Source organism: Dermacentor albipictus, chromosome 1 (assembly GCF_038994185.2).
Source record: "Dermacentor albipictus isolate Rhodes 1998 colony chromosome 1, USDA_Dalb.pri_finalv2, whole genome shotgun sequence".
NCBI classification, from domain to species: domain Eukaryota; kingdom Metazoa; phylum Arthropoda; class Arachnida; order Ixodida; family Ixodidae; genus Dermacentor; species Dermacentor albipictus.
Genome location: NC_091821.1, coordinates 390,963,558 through 390,984,387, shown reverse-complemented (window position 1 = coordinate 390,984,387; position 20,830 = coordinate 390,963,558). Strand labels below are relative to the sequence as shown.

At 44.7% G+C, this 20,830-nt stretch overlaps 1 protein-coding gene and 1 long non-coding RNA gene across 2 annotated transcripts; one reads left to right on the top strand and one right to left on the bottom strand.

The window, feature by feature from the left end:
• Positions 1–1,270: 1,270 nt before the first annotated feature.
• LOC135913531 (progranulin-like) lies at positions 1,271–3,166 on the top strand. Its single transcript, XM_065446065.1, has 2 exons — positions 1,271–1,457; positions 2,469–3,166. Exons 1-2 carry the CDS (start codon positions 1,364–1,366, stop codon positions 3,026–3,028), a joined length of 654 nt encoding a protein of 217 aa, XP_065302137.1. The 5' UTR covers positions 1,271–1,363; the 3' UTR covers positions 3,029–3,166.
• Positions 3,167–4,315: 1,149 nt separating this feature from the next.
• LOC135914312 (uncharacterized) lies at positions 4,316–20,362 on the bottom strand. Its single transcript, XR_010568282.1, has 4 exons — positions 20,206–20,362; positions 18,685–18,793; positions 10,335–10,394; positions 4,316–5,824 (listed from the first exon to the last, which is right to left on the bottom strand). It is a non-coding gene; the product is annotated as an uncharacterized lncRNA (long non-coding RNA).
• Positions 20,363–20,830: the final 468 nt, after the last annotated feature.

The following is a 20,830-nucleotide window of genomic DNA, read 5'->3' as shown; positions in this document are numbered from 1 at the left end:
AAAGCATACAAACTAGCGCTAGGGATCCCCATCAGTACTAGCACGGATCTCCTGCTAAAGTTAGGACTCCACAACACACTGGACGAACTCATAGAAGCACAACAAACATCTCAAGCAGAGCGACTTACCAAAACCAAAACGGGACGGCATATACTAAGCAAACTAGGAATGAATTATCACAATCTATACGGGGAAAAGATGACGATAACGAGAGAAATTCGTGACAAACTCCTAGTACCAAATATACCCAAGAACATGCATCCAGGTTACAACGACGGCAGACGCAAGAGTAGAGCAGAGAAAATTATCCGAAGCTTTGGGTCAGACGACAGAGCAACCTTCGTAGACGCGGCTGAATACCCAGACAGAAATAGCTATGTAGCAGTAATCGTAGATCACACCCAAAAACCCCTTACAAGCGTATCAGTTAATACCAAACATTCCGAGACCGCAGAGGAGGTAGCCATTGCACTAGCATTGGTCTCCACGAATGCTCAGTACATCATTAGCGATTCTCAAGCGGCCATTAGAAATTATGCAAAAGGTAGGATCTCTCCTGAGGCATGGCATATCATCAGAGTCAATGAAGCAAAGTTCTCCAATGCAGAGAAGAACGGCAGGCAATTGATCTGGTTCCCAGCGCATACGACTCCAGACATTCCCTCAGTCAACCTCAACGAGGTAGCACACCGCGAAGCTCGAGGTCTTACTCGCCGAGCTGAGCAAAGAGTGACTTCCATCGGTCAGGAGAACGCGGAGGAGGAAATTTGGAGAGAAAAAGACATACTAACAAGATTTAGTGACATTACCAAATTCTATCAAAATCGGAGGCGAGTATTACCACCGCCTCACACTAAACTGAACAGAGCTGAGTCCGTTACTTGGAGGCGACTACAAACAGAAACTTATACGAGTCCCGTGCAACTAAAAACTTTCTACCCCGATATATACGAGAGCGATATGTGCAAGCTATGCAAGTCTGTTAGAGCCACCCTTCAACACATGTTGTGGGGATGTGAAATATATCAAAATAAAATGGCAGTCTCCCCAGAAAATCTACGGGCGCGGTGGTCGGCCGTGCTGCTCAGCTCAGAACTCCAAGACCAACTTTGGGCCGTCCAGCGAGCCAAGGAAGCCACACAGGAGCAGCAGCTCCCAGTGGCCATCTAGGCGGCCCCAGGCCCGGGCCTCTCAATCGCCGGATTCCAAATAAAGTTATCGCATCGCCTTTCTCTATAGGTTGCGTTTGTCAGGAACGAATTGACGAAAACGAAGAGTGTTCCCGCTCGTGGTGCGGTTAACGCGCGAGGCAGGTGTGCCGACGTTTCTCGTTCGAGCCTGCAGCTCCTTCCTACGTGTCAGAATGCTGCTCACCCTCGGTTTCGTGCTGCTGGTGGCCTCAGCGGCGCTGGCCACAGAATACAAGAGATGTCCCGACGGGAGCATCTGCGTCTTAAGTGAGAATATTATTATTTGCGTATTATTTTGTTGTAGGCGTCGGAGCATCGCGCTACCAACATCCGCAAGCCCCGCTGGGGCGTGTCTTGGTCCAGTATATTGGATATATAATTGCGTATAGCTTAGGTGATGTCTCGCGTGACAGCATGTGTCCGCCACACGCAGTCTTCCTTGAGGGCTTCCTTCAGGGATTTTCCTTCAGGGCTTCCTTCAGGGATTCACCTTCATATTGTCCGCATACAAGGTTTTTTTTTTCTTCTTTTCTTCTCAGTAAGTGTACGGAGGAAGTAAAACATAATTTGTAAGCAACCCATACATGAAATAATAGCCTCTTGGCCATGTTACTGCTGGCGGTCGCGGCTCGTGGGATTTTTCTTTCCATCCAGACATGGTGCGAAAGGACAGTCGTATCACCTGAACTTGTTCTTCACATTGTATACAATGGATGAACTTCGGCAGGAGAAGTTTTACAGATTCGAGTCATCCAGGTATTCGAATCAACCGTGTGATCGGATCACCAAGAATCTTTGCACTGTGCCGCAACAAAAGAAAAAAATTAATGTCCCGCTCGTGTCGCGTAGTATCTGCAATACGGCACACACCTGGGGCACACGCCCCGTCAGTGGCGAGATAACAAGCCCTGCCCTGCTCTGCTTCAGCGGTGGGAGACATATACTGCCGTCGCACGCGAGGCATAGCGTGCTACAAGGGCTGGAGCGCTGGGTATTGCAAGAGTCCACCTAGAGATTTGCCATTTCGGCCGCTGCTGATATGCTGATTGGATGGAGCTGTGCGAGCGAGCAGGAGACGAGCGGCCCCAGCCAGTCAGCGGCGGTTGAAATGGGCAGTCCACTAGGTGGACTCTTACAGAACACCCCCCTGGTCTCGATGCTTTTGCTACATGCTTTATAAGTCGAAGTAGCCTTTCAAATCCGAATCGTACTAAACGTGTTTCTGGCGTTTTCTCGGCGTCGCGTGATGTCCCCGCGCTTTCTTTTTCTTTTTTTCAGACGGCACTTGCTGTCTGCTACCAGTCGGCCGCTACTCGTGCTGCACCATGAGCAACGCCGTGTGCTGCCCCGCGCGCAGCAGCTGCTGCCCCCAGCACTACGTGTGCGACGACGCGTCCAACCTGTGCGTGCCGGCGGCCGGGGCGCGCGGGCATTCCGAGGCCGCGAAAGCGACTAAGACGACCACCGTCGCCGCCACCGGAAGGACGACGCGCAGGAGCAGCGTCGGCGACGACGAGCGGCTCCTGACCAAGTGCCCGGCGGGGGACACGTACTGCTTCCGCGACAACAGCACGTGCTGCCGCCAGGAGGCCGGCTCGTACGGCTGCTGCCCCGACCGGGACGCTGTGTGCTGCAGCGACCTGGTCAACTGCTGCCCGCGCGGGTTCGCCTGCATCCGCGGCACGGGCAACTGCGTCCAGACCACGACCGTGGCGAGGCTGGCCGCCGCCGCCGGCGCGCGGCGCCCGGCGTTTCGCGAAGCTCTGCCGGGCTCGGACATGGCGGAGCCACTGGCCGTGCCGGCCATGAGGCTCGAGCGGGGTGCTGCGATGCCTTAGCGCGGGCGCGGATCGTTCGAGGGCCCCCACCGTGTGATCTCGAGTGGGGCGCGCCGTCTCACCCTCCGTCGGGTCCCAGCATGAGAGAAGGCGCCGCGGGTGTCTTTTGTGAAGTATATGTTGTAATCGCATGCGTCATTTGTCTGATCTGTTTTCTATTCGCGTTCACGCATGCGTGCGTGTACTGCGCGCCATAAATGGGGCGCACGCTATCGCACGGAATACAGCACACGAGGAACTCCAATGCCTCCCTACACCATTCCAAAAAAAAAAGTCGTAATATAGTTACTACTTAGTTGTCACACTGTTTACTGCCTTGGTATAACTGCAGTCGGCAACGGTAGAGTTGGCAACATTATTGACTAAAGAAGGTACTGCCTCTTACTTATGGGCCTCCGCTACCATTTCCAAACGAAGTTAGCGCCGCCGGATACGAAGTTTGCAGCCTATAACACTTGTATCGGACCCACTCTGGTGTACTGCAGAGTGGGTGCGATAAATGTTTCGACCCCATCAAAATGTGGTCGCTGCTGCCGGGATCAAGCCCACGACTTCGAGCTATGCGCGCACCACTATATCCATCACTGTAAAAAAAATTTCTTCAGTTTACGGTCAAAGCTGTAGGTAAAACGTTGCCGGACACTTTTCCGTCAAATGAAAAACGGTGTTTCCGTAAAACGGACAGGCCGTAAAAATTATTTCCGTTAAATGGAAAACGGTGTTTCCGTAAAACGGACAGGCCGTAAAATTATTTCCGTTAAATGGAAAACGGTGTTTCCGTAAAACGGACAGGCCATAAAATTATTTCCGTTAAATGGAAAACGGTGAGCTCCGTAGTTGTGATAACAGAATCGACCGTATTTTGCAAATAAGAAAAACGGTGAGTTCCGTAAAACGGAAATGCTGTAAATTGAGCCCCGTACTTGTGATTATAGTACATGACCGTACTTTGGTAATGAAGAAACGGGGACTTGAATGCTCGTGTTCTTGAGCCAAATTGTTTCGTTCATTGGAATAAGTTATTTTGGGCAATGAACCACCCAAGTCGTACATTAGAACGTGGATAACTTGCAACATCATTTAAGATATAGCTGGAAATGGGGCAGAAATCATAGCACACAGGAAATACACCAGACAGAACGTACTGTGTTTGCATGTTTCCTCCTAGTGTAATTGTTTTCTACACCGCTTATTCTTCGTGTCAGTGTTGTCATGTTGCACTTGGGTTCTACACCCAACATGTACACAGCATACATACAGATTTGTGTTCGAGAAACAACAAGCCACTTGAATCTGAAAAAACCTGTGTTTATTCTGCTTTACTGAAAAAAGCAGTGTATGAGACCGGGCTAGTTGGTATTCCATGCTGAAGTGACCATCACAAGAGTGAACGCAGGACACTAAAAACGTGACAAGAACAGGTGCGAACTTCCAATTGGTGTTTATTACGAAAAGGCATGTATATATACTCTTGTGCACTTGATCATAATCAGTTACAAGAGCGCACTAAGGCCGCCCCAAGGCCTAAGGCGGCCTTCCACATACAGACCCCAGGTATGCAAATTCTTTAATGTCAACGCTAGGGATAGTTTGCTAACGCAGTTGCCTTATGCGATATCTGCCCCCTCAATGATGGGCCTAGTGCTTTCTTATGCGTTGCTTGCTATTATTTGGTTTTTCAGAGTGCATGACATTTGCATTGGGAGTTGTGGATTCCAAGGAAACCCTCTCTCCCTTTTGTACTTTTGTATTATGTTCCTGTAGTCTCATATTTAGGCACCTTCCCGTTTGTCCCACGTAACGCTGCCCACAGAAAAGAGGTGTGCTATTCACTACTCCCCCTGAGCATTTCGACAAAACCTTTTCTGTGAGCAATGTTGCATGAAATTGATTGTCTGCTGACAGGGCTGGTTTTGGCACATAACTGAGATAACTTGATGGGTGCGGGAAAAACAACCGAAACTCCCGCCCTTTGGCCTATTTTCTTTAGTTTATGCAAGATAGCGTAATGTATGGGATGACTGCTAGATTCCTGTGAACAGTATCACATAGGTGTAACTAAAGAAAATAGGCCAAAGGACTGCAGTCTTGGTCATTTCTTCCGCGCCCCGCAAGCTATCCAAGTAATGCGCCAAAACCAGCCCTGTCAGCAGACAATCAAAATCATGCAACATTGTGCACAGAAAGGGTTTCATCAAATGCTCAAGAGGAATAGTGTATAGCATACCTCCTTCCTGCAGGCAGCGTTACGTGGGACAAATGGGAAGTTCCCTAAACTTTAGACTACAGGAACATAATCGGAAAGTACAAAACGGGAAAGGAGGTTTCCTTGGAGTCCATTGCTGCCAATGCAAATGTCATCGACTGTTTGAAAAAACAGAAATAATAGCAAGCAGTGTGAAAGAAAACGCTAGACTCATCATTGAGGCAGCGGCTATTGCAGAATGCAACAGCGTTAACAAGCCATCCCTATAGCACTGACTGTTAAAGAATCTGAATATCTGGGGTTTGTATGCGGGAAGCCGCCTTAGGCCTTGGTGCGCTTGTTTATTTGTGATGACCATGTTGACTTGCACGATTGTAACAGATTATGATCAAGTGTGCAAGAGTACATATACATACCTTTTTGTAATGAACACCGGTTGGAAGTTTACGCCTGTCCTTGTCGCCTTTTTAGTGTCCCGTGTCCAGTTTTGCGCAAGTCCTTTCCGCATAGACACTAGAAATTGGCTGACTAGAGGAAGGATTGGTTGAGACTTGGAATGACTGGCTGCTTGCAGAGTCCTTCGGCTTTGACTGAAAAGTAAGAAACACCAATCAATTAAGGCTGTTCAATTATTTACCATCATCATCACTACTGTTACTCAGATAAACAATGATTTCGTATTCACAACTGTCACTACAAGTGCTCTTGTCAAAAGAAATGGTTCAGACTCAGCCATGTGGGTATATATTCATTCGTAGCCTTATAGCATAAAAAGCTTCAGATAGAAAGGACCCAAGTCAATTGATGGTTTGCTTGGAACAGTCAAAGATGTCACGTGCACATTATGACATTCGGAGATTACATCTCCCATATTTAGGTAGAGCTGCCATGGCCACATACTGCAGACCATAGTTTTCAACTTTCACTGCTCCATTAAACAACCTTGCAGATTTCACTGTTTCCCAAAACAATTAAGCACTCTTGAAACAAGCGCAAACCATGCATATTGTTTACTTCCGACGCAGAACAAGCAAGCCAAAGATATTGTCCAGCTGACAGGCTGGTAGAATAGCGACAATACAAAAAAACCATGCTTGCACCACAACTGTGTCACAACAGCTGTCAGCCCCTTTTGGATATGGTCTGTTGTGTCACGGAAGAAGTATCAATGCGTAATATTCTTTTTACTCAAGCAGTGAAAATTGAAAGTTACGGTCCCGAATGCATCAACATACCCTTCCCATCTTCATAAAAAGTTACAATATTGCACTGTGTTCACCAAAAAATTTGCCCTTTTTGTAAAGAAGCCTGCAATTATGCCTGGACCCCATACATGGCTCTGGCAGGCAGCACTGTTTATTCTGTCCGTTTCTTGACTTGCAATCCCATAACGAAACAAATAATGCAACATATTTTTCTAGATTGCATTGCTTCATGCAAATGCGCTTAATTCGGGAAATTTCTGAAATGAATCAAGGCTCTCCTAAAAAATTTTAAAGTAGAGTAATTCATTAACATGCCTAAACATGAGCACTTCCCATAGATTTTGAGAGCCAATGAGGACAGAGCCATTTGCTCAAATTTCTGCGACTCATGGGAACAGGATGGCCAAATTCCGTGCTGTTAGTAAATGCAAAGAAAAAAAACTTTGGTCAATTTGTGCAATGTTTCGTTCCGAAATTTTTCTTCTTTATACCGTAGTGGCGATACTCTGTGGTAATTAGTTGAAATTATTGCTATTGGCCTGCAGTCTGGTACAAAATATTTTTAAACCCGCAGCGACAACACTATTTCCTTCGGATCTATCCAAAGTGCAGATTCGGTAAAATCCAGGAAAAATGCTCCTAACTAAACAGTTCATTCTATATTGTTTTTTGCAGAGACACCTTTTTTTTTTCTTGGGAAAACTAAGGTTAATTTCATTGTCGCCAGGCTCGGGCAGCAAAATAAACTTTTAAATCAAAATTAAAAGTGATCGCCAGGCATGTCCAGTTGAATTTATCTGAACATGCCCTACTGTCTGCAGTACACATGTTGCCACTTTAAAGGCCTGCAAGAAGGCACCAGTTATATTTTCTAGGGCAAGAAGGCAATGAAGTATGTTACTTAAGGCAGTTAGTCACAGGAGTCCTGGATCAGTAGAAGAAAATTTAAAGACTATAAATTGTTTAGAAGACTTAAGTCACACATTACTGAGTCACCGTCTATAGCTTACCATTAGTCTTAAAAGTACCATCATTGCATTGTGATAAAACTAACCTAAGAGACTGAAACCTGGCATGATAAAAATGGAGCTTGAGAATGAAGGTTTGCTCAACAAGCAACGGAACGACAAAAAATGATATGCATGATAAATTAAAAAAAGCCGCTGTTGAGGACGGTAGAGAACTAGGCACCATGAAGAAATTTGTAAATATGCAAGCATAGGATGGAGTCAGTTGGCGCAAGCCATATATATTTACAGATTACTAGGAAATGCCTTCATCCCGCAGTGGACATAATGTATGTGAGAGCGTATGTATGTCTGCGCCCCTTCGATTACGCAGTCCCAGACTGTCCGCAAACCACCTGCGGCTTCTGGTCTGGCTAGCATTGACAGAAGGGCGCATCACAGTCATGTGATCCCGCTGCCTGGGACTGTCCGAGGTTTTGTTTGAAAGCACCGCGATTGGAGGTCGCTCTCCTGGCTGCTGTTGTCCGCTATTAGCTACTTAAATTATGGGGTTTTACGTGCCAAATCCACTTTCTGATTACGAGGCAAGCCGTAGTGGAGGACTCTGGAAATTTCGACCACCTGGGGTTCGTTAACGTGCACCTAGATCTAAGTACATGGGTGTTTTCATAATTTGCCCCCATTGATATGCAGCCACCGTGGACGGGATTCAATCCCGTTACCTCATGCTTTTAGCTACTTGTAGATTGCGCCCTACCCAGCAAATTCAGTAGCGTGGTCATCAAAATAATGCAGTCTCAGAGGCCATGTCGCCGGCACAACCATAAAGCTTGCATAATGGAATCGCAGCCTGAGCACATTGAACATGTTAACAAAGCTCAGTTTACATCGTGCTCTCGCTCTTCGGGCCTTTTAACCGCTGTATTTAAGCCAGCTCATTTATTTCCTGTAAAATTTAAGCGTCACTGCCACACAAAAATAAGCAAAAACACGGTTGTGCCAGATCACTGTTCACCCACAAAGCACAGGCCGATATCCTCAAAGCTCATGAAACCGTCTACTAAAGGCCTGACGTGTGTCTAGGACAAAGCGCGTCTACACTGTCTACTAATCCTGCACAACCAAAAGCAAAATTTCGAATTTGGGTAACAGAAGGGATCAGCACACATGACAACAGCAATCGGTGAAGCTCTGATTATACAGGTTGTCCCACGTAACTTGAGCCAAACAATAAAAATATGCAAGTGTGACGTAGCTCGACAGAACGAAGGTAATGTTGTTTGCCGTCACTTGGAGATACTCGGATATTTTTTCATTCCACCAAAATAAATATTTCAACTTCGTTAATTAATCAACTTTTCAAATATTATAACTAGATTAGAAGTGTCCATGAGAAAATTGTAGAGTAACATGAAAAGCTCCCCATACAGCTTTGTGTTGTTCGAGACATGCTGCGTAGAAGTGTTTTTTCGAGAAAGAAGCTCGCGAATACACGCAAGGTGCTGCGAATGGACAGTCACGCAACAATTTAGTGTGTATTTGCAGGCTTCTTTCACGCTAGGAAAAACACTTTTATGTAGCATGTATTAATCATAATATTTGAGAATTTGATTAATTACCGAATACTAATTATTTAATCTGGCAAAATGAAAAAGAAATGAGTATCTCGAAGCGAGGGCAAACAACATTACTTTGGTTCTGTCCAGTTATGTGGCATTTGCATATTTTTAATGTTTGGCTCAAGTTACGTGAAACACCCTGTATGCCATGCCAGCTACCAGCATTAAATATCTACATGCAATATGATACGTTTCCTCGTTCACCAGTTTCACTCATCTGAAAAGCAAAATCTACCTGTTTACTATGCATATAGCAATGAGCATGACAGATTTCACGAAACACATCAAGAAAAGCAAGCATTTGCGCGTGATCACTGTGCTTTGTCTTAAAAAACACAAGGACTAAGGTTGCAGCAATTAGACCCCTCATGAAAACCTCGCATTATGGCACACGAAGCATCGATTTAACGGAAGCGATAGCTGAGTGCATGATATTTGCTGTCTGGAACGCACAAAGTACACATAAACACACAGCCTCTTTTAAAACATGGCGTCAAGCCCGCGTGCATCTTTTTAAGACAGCCGCCGTCTGCTAGCTACTTGCATATGTCAGAACAAATATCTGCTGACAGCTCTGAGAGTCCGCAGAGTCTGACTTCTGGTAAAACGAATGCGATACTGGGTGCTCTCGGACTGGTGGATGGGGCGTCCGAAGCTGATTGAGAAAATCGAATGCGGGACAGCACTGCTAAGCAGTCCAGGACTGTCAAGGACTGATAATCGAAGAGGCCCACTAATGCTTTGTGTTCCTATCCTATGTAATCTCTTCATACTGATCAGCTCAAGCTGCATGGCAAAGAAGTCTCTTGTTAGTGCTCTGAAGACAAGCCTCTTGCCCAAACATTGGCTATAGAGACGACCATCGTTCGACAACTGTTGATCTGTTCATAGAAGTGAGAATTCCGCGACAAACTTTTCAATGAAGTAAGCAATATGATGATGAACTTGTTTCACAAAACTTCATAAGTACACCTGACATTTGACTCACTTTTGCATGTAAGTAAATATTATGAAATTGTCGCTGTGAACAGTTGTCCCCGACTGCTGTACACTTGTGATAAAAAATTAACCATATTTGAAAGTTTGTATAATTAGCCAGGAGAGCCGCACTTGCTGGATGGCTCATCATCTAATTTGGAAAAAAATTCAGCAGTGAGCAGCAATTGTATCACTAATGACCTTGAACATCTTTTATAATTATTAATTTGTAAACACCTGTTGTCGAACAGCCCACTTACTGAAGTTTTGAACACATTGTACACAATTATAGCACGTACTACACAAAATAAGATCTGTAATAGACCTTACCAAATACAATATTAGTGTGGCGGCAGGTCAACTGGCTCCTCAGCAATGCTTGCGTCCTTCCTGGGAGAACAAAAGACGACATTAGGCTTACACTGACAGCACCAAACCACATAATTTAAGTTGCAAACAAGTGCCCCAGAACATAGGAAGTTCTAATTAGATATGGTCAACCTGCTTAACCATGTCACAGACATTGAATGACAGAATGTACATTTATGAAGCCTCAACTCTATGAAATACATGCTAATACAAACATGCTAGTACACAGAATCAAATTGGATGCATGAAAATTCTCAGTAAACTTTTATTTCCTAGCAACCACAAGTTGCTCTTTGTGAAGTGCAACAAGTGAGTGTCTAACCTACACTAAGAAGGTGGAAAATTCGGGATCCTTTCTGGTGAATAACTAACCATATCTCTACCGGCACCCAGCAATACAAAGGTGAATTGTTAGCATTATATTGATTAAAGAAATAGTTCAGTGCTACCAAGCAAGTACAATAAATAAATTATTTCGAATTCATCTTCATGTCAGGCTAATCAAGTTAATTTTCTTTGGTTCACATGAAAGAATGGTTCGAAAAAAATATTGGAATCTGTCAACAATGTTGAAGCAATTTTATGACGGCCTGCAGATAGCAGTTGTTGAAATAAGACCTGGGGCAGGGGGAGAAAAGACAAAGAAGTGTGATAAAACAAAATGGGGCCTGTGCTGTGCAGCTACTAAATGCAGTTTTATTAAAGTATGATGTGCAAAACAGCATATGTAAGAGATGCGAGACCCTCAGCTGGTATTTTGCAATGTTGTTACGGGAAATTGTTTCAAGGAGCATGACTCCTTAACCCTTCTAGGGTCAATGACGTAAATATACCGCACCGCGCAGTACAAAAATGGTAGATGCCGTATATTTACGGCGCTGTCTGTAGGTTTAAAAAGCACGACAATTTCCTAACCTTTTCTTTTCTGTCATGTGCTGCCACTATGTGGAAATACAGGGAATTTCTCTTGCACGCCTCACTCTCTCAGTTTTCGTTGCATGGTTTGTTTTAGCGCTAGTTTGCTCCTGCGCGTCTATGTACTACCGCTTGAGCATTGGCGTGCGTACGGGTGGCGGTTTGGATTTTGTTTTCGCGGGCGGTTTTGCCTTCTTGCGCTTGCAAAACTGATGGCTATCTCGTTACTAATCGCTCAAAAGGCTACTGCTTGTTTCTCGCTCATTTAGTGCTCGCAGGGGTGCGCATAGGAAGGATGCTGCTGTGCATGAGCTTCTGTTGCTCCTTTTCTTTTTTTTTGAGATTTGCGAAAACTAATTGCATCTGGCTGGCGATAAGATGAAGATTAGCGGAAGTTTGTACACGTTTTGCTTTTTTGATGGGCACACAACCGCACAGTTTTCTTGAGTGCGTGCACCTACACAGTTCGATTATGCTATGGATGTACTATCATAAGCAATATGAAAGGGAACACAGGAACGTGTGGCAAACAGACTCGGAGCGATGCGCGGATGGCGCTGTGAAAAACGAAGGGGGAAAGGAGAGCGCTCTTCCACTAACTGTTGGCACTCTCACCACGCTGGTATTTCTACAAAGGAGCAGCTTACGTCATGGATCGTCCAACAGCCGATAAGACGGTGAGATCGTCGCCAGTGACTTATACCGATTCACTTTCTTTTCTTTCATTCTCTTTTTTTCTTCGTGCAACCGCTTGATAGTACTCTGAGAAAAAGTTTGCCCTGTATTTCAAACCGATTCTTTATTTGAATAGACGCACTCAGTTGTAAGTGGCACCTCGAACAGCGGCGACGCTCGAACCAATGACGACAGAGGAATAGAATACAGAAAAATTTTTTAAAAAGAACATTGACAAACTGCCTCTCGCCCGACTTTGTTGCACGAAGTTCGTTCAGAAAAATTCACATCGCACACTGCAGTGGCCCACGCAGAGCAGTCAACTCTGAATTTGTAACCTCAAGATGCCTCGAGTGCCTTTTAAAGAACGGGAAAACATAATAGAAATGTCTAAAAGAGGTTATACACAGCGCAATATTGCTCTCGTGACAAGCCGCCCATTGAAAACGGTCAACCGGATTATCCAGGCTTACCGAGACGAAGGACGCATAAACGATGCGCCGCACCGCACACGATTTCGATCGACAACGAACGACCAAGACCTTTGCATCGTGGCTGCCGTCAGCGACAAACCATTTCAAAGTGCAAAGGACGCTCGAGGCGCTCTTGGCTTGAACAACTTGAGCGACAGCATGGTACGATGAAGGCTTAGAGAAGCAGGACTGCGAAGTCACATCGCCGCACAGGAACCTCTGCTCACCGCAACCAACAAAGCGGCTCGCCTGAGGTTCGCTACTGAACACCGCAGGTGGAGCGAGAGTGGGTAGAAGTATGTAGTTTTCTCTGATGAGTCCACGTTCTCGAGCCGCTGGGACCAACGAAAGAGAGTGTGGTGGACCGCAAACACGCGCTTTAGTCCACAGAATATCCAGGAGGTGGCCGCCAGTGGATGCATGTCTGTGAACATCTGGGGGGCGATTTCCGACGCAGGCCTAGGCCTACTGGCGAGAATTGATGGGAGGTTCACCAGTGCTGTGTATTGCACTCTGCTCGAGCACCAGATGATCCCTTATGTGTTGAACAGGCCGCACCCAGATGGGCGTTATTTTTTCCAGCAGGACTTGTCTCCCATTCACACATCGAAGGACGTGGCGCGCCTTTTGGAAGAGCGAGGGGTAATGCAACTTCAGTGGTGTGCGAAGGGTGCCGACATGAACATTATAGAGCACGTTTGGGGCCGTATGAAAGTGAACCTTTCGAAGAGCTCACTACAATTGGCGAACTCCGACCAACTATGGGAAGCAATAGAACATGAGTGGAAGCGCCTTCAGCATGATACCGCATTCATCGAGGCTCTCTACGCGTCTTTGCCTCAAAGAATGGAGGCCATCGTTCAAGTCGATGGTGGCATGACGCATTATTAGGCCACCAATGAACAAAACAAAGGACGAGGATAAGCTGCGATAACGCTATTGCCTTATTTCGTTTGCTTCAATATCTTTTTAATATTCGGCAAGTGCCAATAAACTAACTTGGAACGCACCCTTAAAGACCATATTTTCCCGGTTTAGAAGACTTACCATAAATCAATATCGAAGTCTGGAACAGTGCTATCTTTTGTAACGATTCGACGCAAAAGGTTACCAGTGACGCATGCGAAATTCCGCACTTTGCAGACACATGGCGGGAGTGCGAACAGCTGTTAGAACAGCGTTCCCCTTTCCACTTTGTTTCCGATGGTGGGCGCTGCGTATCACCCATACAGCTGGGTCTGAGGGTGTTTTCTACGCGTTCCTGTGTTCCTTTTCATATTGCTCATAACAGTACATATTTGTACATAACAGTACAAAGAGCAGGAACATTTGAGTCTTGCAAGGTATTCTCGTGTGCACATTTTCAAAGCTTTGAACTATAACAATGTATCAAATTTTTTACTCTTATAGGTTTATTTCCTTTTTTATTATTGTTATTCATGAATACAGAGTACATAAGTACCAACACAAAATAATTTTTTTCTCGCTTTACGGACACCCTAGAAAAATTACGGTCAATTTTTTTCGAAATAAGTCTCTAATTGGAATCTGCAATAAAAAAAAAAACGAACCTGGGCGGTCGAATATGGTGAAAAAGATCGACCCTCAAAGGGTTAATTATATTCATGTAATCTTCAGAAACGGATGGCATAAAGGACATACTTGTTGACAGTTTCATAGCGAGTCATGAACACGATGCACGCGGGAGTTAAATAAGCATCTTTAAAAAATGCTCTAGAAACTTGCAAAACGCAAGTTGAAAGCAAGTTTCTATAACCTCTCACAACACCGAGCTTCACCTACAAGTGTTGTAACATTTCCTTGCAACTTGCAGCACTGTTTTTACAGACATAGTTTGAATCACTGTGTCACAAGCTCTGGAAACAAAAGTGCATAAGTGCTAAACAAGCACATATGATGCCCTACTCCTACTGCACAGACACATTTATCTACACCAACACATGTAGATGGATTATGTCATCCATTTGGTAGCTTCTGATCATGTTCCAAAGCATGAATCTCATAACTGCAAATTCTATAAGAATGTGACACCAACTGATTACTTGGGGACAACACGAAAAGACGGGAGAAGGCCAACAACACGAGCGCAGGCTAAGACTTTTGGTTAATTGCACACACACACACACACACACACACACACACACACACACACACACACACACACACACACAAAAGCGCGCGCGTGCGCGCGCACACGCACGTACGCACACGCACACAAATAAATATTAGGCCTATTTGTCCTGCCTAGTTGCAGCTGCAGGACAGCGGGATGTTGTAAACCACCACACACTTGAACTGCTGCATGTGCCTCTTGCTACACTTTGCGTCAAGGCCTGGTCTGATTCACCTTTTTGAACCCAGATTGCTTGACGTGACAAATAAATGTTCTAGCTCTCCCAACAGTCTTTTTGAGACTATGGCTGACCTTCTGAATGTGATCTAACAGTGGTCACACCACTGTAGGCCAATGTTAGACCTGGGTATAGAAGTTCTCCTCGACTTGTTGAGGATGCTATTTCGTGCTTCTGTGACAGTGCTTCACAGCCGAACAGTGCGCTGATGCGAAAGGCAGAATTCCCTCCTTAAAAGATGGAGCATAGATGCAGCGCACATGACACTCACCAAAGAAAACAATGAGGTCAAGAAATGGAAGATCACTGTCTAGTGGTAGTTTTCCAGTAGAACACGTTGTGGGGCTACTTGGTGCAGAGCTTTCAGAAGATGAAGCGCCAACAGAGACAACACAGTAAGAAAGAACAAAGACAGGACAAGGCGCTACTTGTAACTGTTTATTGAGGTCAAAAGCTGCTGAATATGTAGCCATGGGGAGAAGGGGAAGAAAAAAACAGAAGCATTGCTTGTGTGAAGGCACACGTGCGAGAACACAGAAGATGAAGGGAATCATAAGATTAGCCAAAATCTAAAACTTATCTGAAAACATGCATTCACTTGTGTAAATATTCAGACACAGGCATGCTGACACAGGTATCCCCTCTATTCTTAACCTGGTTGGCCTCCAACAGTTCATGTGCCACAGTGTATTTGCTTTTAAGCACGATCGTTGTATCATGAAGCCTTGCTTCACATACTTGCTTATTCTCATCCTTGCAGGCCTTGCAATGAAGTGGCAAGTTTGAGCCATAACTATTTTTCAGCGAAAGCTTGTGCTCCCACAGGTGTTCACTAATACATCAGCCAGTTTGCCCGATATACTCTTTCCCACACTTCCACAGTATACGACCGCTTCTTCACAGTTCACAAAAGGATTTGTATGTTTAATAGAACACTCTACTTTTAGAGTCATGAGATCCAATCAGGCGGCACAAAGTAGCAAGCTTTCGGGGCGCAGCAAAAACCACAGGAATTTTATATATTGCGGCGACGTGTTTAAGATTACGCGCCACTTCGTGAGAATACGGTATCGCCACTGGATACGGCAGAAATTCTTTGTGGGCACGAGGTCGGTATACCGACCCTGCAATTAATTGTTGCAGTATAAGTCTATGCACTCCAAGACTGTTAAACGTGCGATTGCCACTATGTGCCTTGAATTTACCCTTAAAGAATTGTGCTGTCATAAGGCACACAAAACCTTTGACGAACAGATTTTGAAGTTGAAGAAAGCTGGCTTTCCTTGTTTGGTATTGAGTAAAGTTTTGGAGGCGTTGTTGAAGAAGGTGCATAAAGAAAGAAACTGAAGCAGTGAAGAAGGTCAAACATTGGAAAAGAAAGCTAAACCAGTGGTGATATCGTATTCTCACAAAGCAGCGCATAATATTACACATGTCATCGTGAAATACAAAATTCCTGTGGTTTCTTCCGAGTCCCAAAAACTTGCTACTTTGTGCCGTCTGATTGGATATGATGACTAAGAAAGTAGAGTGTTCTAATAAACACACAAAACCTTTTGTGAAGTACGGAGAAGGGGTCGTATACTGCATACCGCTGAAGTGTGGGAAGGAGTAAACCGGACAAACTGGCCGATGTATTAATGAACGCCTGCAGGAGCACAAGCTTTCACTCAAAAATGGTTATGGCTCAAACTTGCTGCTTCATTGCAAGGCATCTGGGAATGAGAATAAGCAAGCACGTGAAGCAAGGCTTCCTGATACAACAATCATGTTTAAAAGCAAAGACACTGTGGCATGTGAACTTTTGGAGGCCAACCAGACTAAGAAAAGAGGGGACGCCTGTGTCGACACCCTGTCTCCGACTATTTACAGAAATGAACGCATGTTTTTAGATAAGTTTTAGATTTTGGTTAATCTTATGATTCCCTTCATATGCCTCTTCCATATTTTTGCACATGTGCATTCACGTAATCAGTGCTTCTTTTTTTTTTTTCTTCCCCCTCTCCCAATGGCTATATATTCAGTGCTTTTGACCTCAATAAACAGTTGCAAGTAGCACCTTGTCCTGTCTTTGTTCTTTCTGACTGTGCTGTCTCTGTTGGCACTTCATCCATTGAAATGTAGTTTTCTTCCTTCCATGAGCTCATCTAGCACTGTAGAGAAGACAGAAAACAAATCACTCAACCCATTTAGTAGGCTTACTTCACGTCATATAGGGTAGAAAGTTTCCAATGAAGCAGAATACTTTTACTACGCTGGTTCTTACAGCAGCTAGTGTTTTACGACTAGCTGACAGTGTTCTCGGCAGTGAAAAGTCGCAATTAAAGTGGTTGAGCAACTTTTTAATGTTTCCTACAAAGTACCACGCATGTTCAAGTAAGCAAAACTACTACTGAAAGGCAAGCTCCACTATCTGGGCCTGAAGATTTTCTGTGGTGAGCATAGAGCTGGAGCTATTCCCTGCACTCAAAGGTGTTTCTACCTTTTCTATTGGTGCACCTGAACACTGAAGCATGTTGTTGCTGCAGGAACACCGGAGAGCACATTTAACACTTCGTACCACCCCGACGTGGAGGGGAGCCTCCATAACCAAATATGTTTGCTTTCAACAGTGCGTTCGCACAGCCTTTTAGCATGCATTGCCAAGAAGCATTTAATGGAGTTGAATGTAGCTGACGTCTCAGGTCAGACAACTTCGAGAAAGCCAAGGCCGATGACTGTTATGCAATTTGTACACAAAGGCAACCATCAATTCAAGCAAATTACTCAGAGAGTTGAAACTACCTTTTTATTTTCAGTGCCAAGCAATCTGGGCACGTTCAAAATGCTAACCGGACCAGGGCAACACGTGAAGTTTACATCAAAAAGTATGTGCTGGAGTTCATAGGTACTACGGTTGGTGCTATTTACAATATGCCACTGTCCTGCAGCCGCAATCATGTGGGACAAACCGGCCAACAACTCAAGGATTATCTTACAAAACATGCACAGACCCTTGACACAACATGGGGGAGCAACATAGCTATTGATGCCGCTTTGTGCAGTTGTACACCAAATTTTTAGCAGTGAAGTATCTTCATGACACATTTTCATAGCAGACATAACTTTCAGAATAGCTCCCACTATGCTAGCGTGTCATCACTTAACCTGCTTGGCAAATTGAAGTATTCAGATCAACCTGCCGGAGCATTCTGAATTGGGCTGCTTGTTGGTGCATGTTTAGAAGGGAACCGAACAGGGCTACAGACAGGACAAAGGGAATACGTTGCTGTGTACAACGCTGTCACTTCGTACTGGCAGTAGCACTGTTCGTTCCCTTTTAAATATTCATATCTTTTGGTCGCCTGACCACGCAACGTAGCTGCGAGCTCAGGCTATAATTTTACATTGTTACGTTGCCTTCCAATGTTGCACTTAATTACATCATCGCATACTCACCTGTTATAGTTAGCTCAACACTAGCTTACAGTGAGCTTATTCGTGGCTAATCTTAGTTACCATGGAGCCATGACAGTGCTAACGATCAGTGTGCAGTGTTGTTGCATACTCATTAAGCCAACACTAGACAAACAGTTATTTTATTGGTGCGTGTTTTATCTGTTGCCTCAAGTCTTGAACTCTGGCACTATAAGTGTTTTTTTAAACACCACTGATATGTGCAACCAAGTCAGGTATGGAACAATATCCCTTTCAAGTTGACGTGCTCATACTGAACCAATTTGTTGCCACAGGAAAACAAATCATCAATTATCCTTTGAATGCACTTGCAAAAATTACTCTACTTGCATAGGCCTCGTCATTCCACCAACATTTGCAATCACTGTCTAATAAGACTGCATATGCAAGACAGATATACAATAGAATGGCACAGCTTACCAGAACAAAGAGCACCACTACACAGACTGCTGTGGCACACTTTCTCAGGCCCGCTGGCTGAGAAATTGTGCACAAACCGGCACACAGACATCCTTGACAGGTGCAATAGCTGCAATTGAAGCAAATAATATCAGGTATTTTCAGACCGGTCGTCCACAGTAAAGCAAAAACATTTTCATATACAAATACTCTTGTACATAAGCTTGTCACCGAATTACCGATTGCTGTGGTATCGCTTGGTGTCTTCAATTGTATCGTTCAACTCATTTAAAGAAAAGACTTCATAAAGCACCTTCTATTCGGCAAAACAGCAGACATTTTGCTCTACATAACTCACAACATGTATTTTAGAATAATTACTGTATTGATGTCTGTATGCTGAAAATTAGTCTACGCAATTAGAGACAGTCAGTATTAGAACCAGCCTTTAACATCAGTGTTGACACATCTTTTGATTTTTTTATACCAGTTTGGAACATTTGTAACTTTGGATGTCCATTACACACTTTTGGGCACCGCTATTCTGTGTCAAGGTTACGTTAAAAATTACTTATCACATGCACTTGCTTTACAATTACGGCCGCAGATGGGCAAAATTTACGTGGCAATCCACTCCCAGATTACGTTAAATGCTGACGCATTGCGTCAGAACGTTGATAGTCAGCCTGGTAGCTGTATGAAGTAAAAACAAAACAAAAACAAAAACTCGCGAAACATCTGATGCCGATTACCAGCTAGCAAAATAATCAATTTCTTCTCCAGCGACCCTTAATGGGTATCACGCGGACACTTTCAAGTGCGATCGCGCACGATTGCTCGGGCTCGATCCTGTCTTTGTGTTCCAAGGCACCGTGTTACACCAGTGTTACCTAACACTGCAGACCGCACGAGGTTACGGCAGCAAGCACGCTACACCGTCCATTCACTGTGATGTAGGGACATCGCATGCAACATGCTCCATGAGGTCTTCATACACAAGCAGACTTTCAATTCCAGAAGCAGTCTTTCAATTACGGGTATGAACACAGCGATTATGCACGCCAAGCACACTGCGTCCTAAGCTTAAGGAAAAATAGAATTTCGCTGTGATGCAATGCGTCGCCGAATACGGCTAACATAGTGTTACAACGCGCCGTGAGAGATTGCTAAGGAGAACAGTAACTTCACTTTATTTTGGAATGCCAAGAACACATCACAACACATTGCAAAGCTGGAATGCCAACGTCAGTAAACCAGCTGCCACATACAGCCGATAACGAACTGCTACAGACGACATCGTCGCTGATGTTGCCTACGCGTCTCAATGTACTTTATATGAAATCAGCACAACAAACGCTACGCCATTTATCACAGACTCGCAATGCCGCGGCTTTATCAATCCTTACGGCCAAGCGGGAATGTCGTTACAGGGCATTGACAGGGCATGCTCACACAACACAGTTGAGCCCGTCAGCGGCCATCGCGGTGCATTTCGCACGCGCGACGTGCACCAACAACAAAAAGGACACTTAAATCACTTACTTGCGTAGCAGTCCATCGTCGATTCCTTCTTATTCTCTCAGTGAAATCCCAAATGCAACAGGTCTACCACCACCACACACCGCCATTTCCAGCCACTGTCCACTCTGTACTGTTGCGGCGGAGAAATGCAACCCGTCGTGTAGAAGCGATGAAGGGTGGTAAGCAGCGCCACCACTGAAACCTCTTCCGTTGTGTGGGCGTACTTACGATTCGCCTATGAATAATGTTCAAGCAGCGTTACCTATGGTGATATTATGTAACAGCTGGTAAATGTGGGCCGTGTCTTTTCTTTATATTCGTTGCGTGGTGATTTTTCGCTCTTAACATGCTCAGTTGCCCTCCACATGAAATTACGGACGGTTTTCCGTATTTCAAAAACAGAGCTCACGTCCGTTTTTTTACGTAGAATTCCGCCGTTTTTCATGAAACTGAACGGTCTACGTAATTTTTACGGCATGTTTGACCGTAAAATTACGGAAATTTTTTACAGTGCACTTAGCCACTACGCCACCGCGGTGGGTATTTTAGATGCATTTACTGATTAGCTTGAAACCCAGCCATACACCTTGCTGCGCATTGTTGAAACAACTGCTCTGTTGAATCAACTGCTCGGCTATCCCATACG

Coding starts and splice junctions, on each gene's coding strand:
- LOC135913531 (XM_065446065.1), top strand. CDS start 1,364: ATGCTGCTCACCCTCGGTTTCGTGCTGCTGGTGGCCTCAGCGGCGCTG. Junction 1,458..2,468: donor CGGGAGCATCTGCGTCTTAA/GTGAGAATATTA, acceptor TCTTTTTTTCAG/ACGGCACTTGCTGTCTGCTA.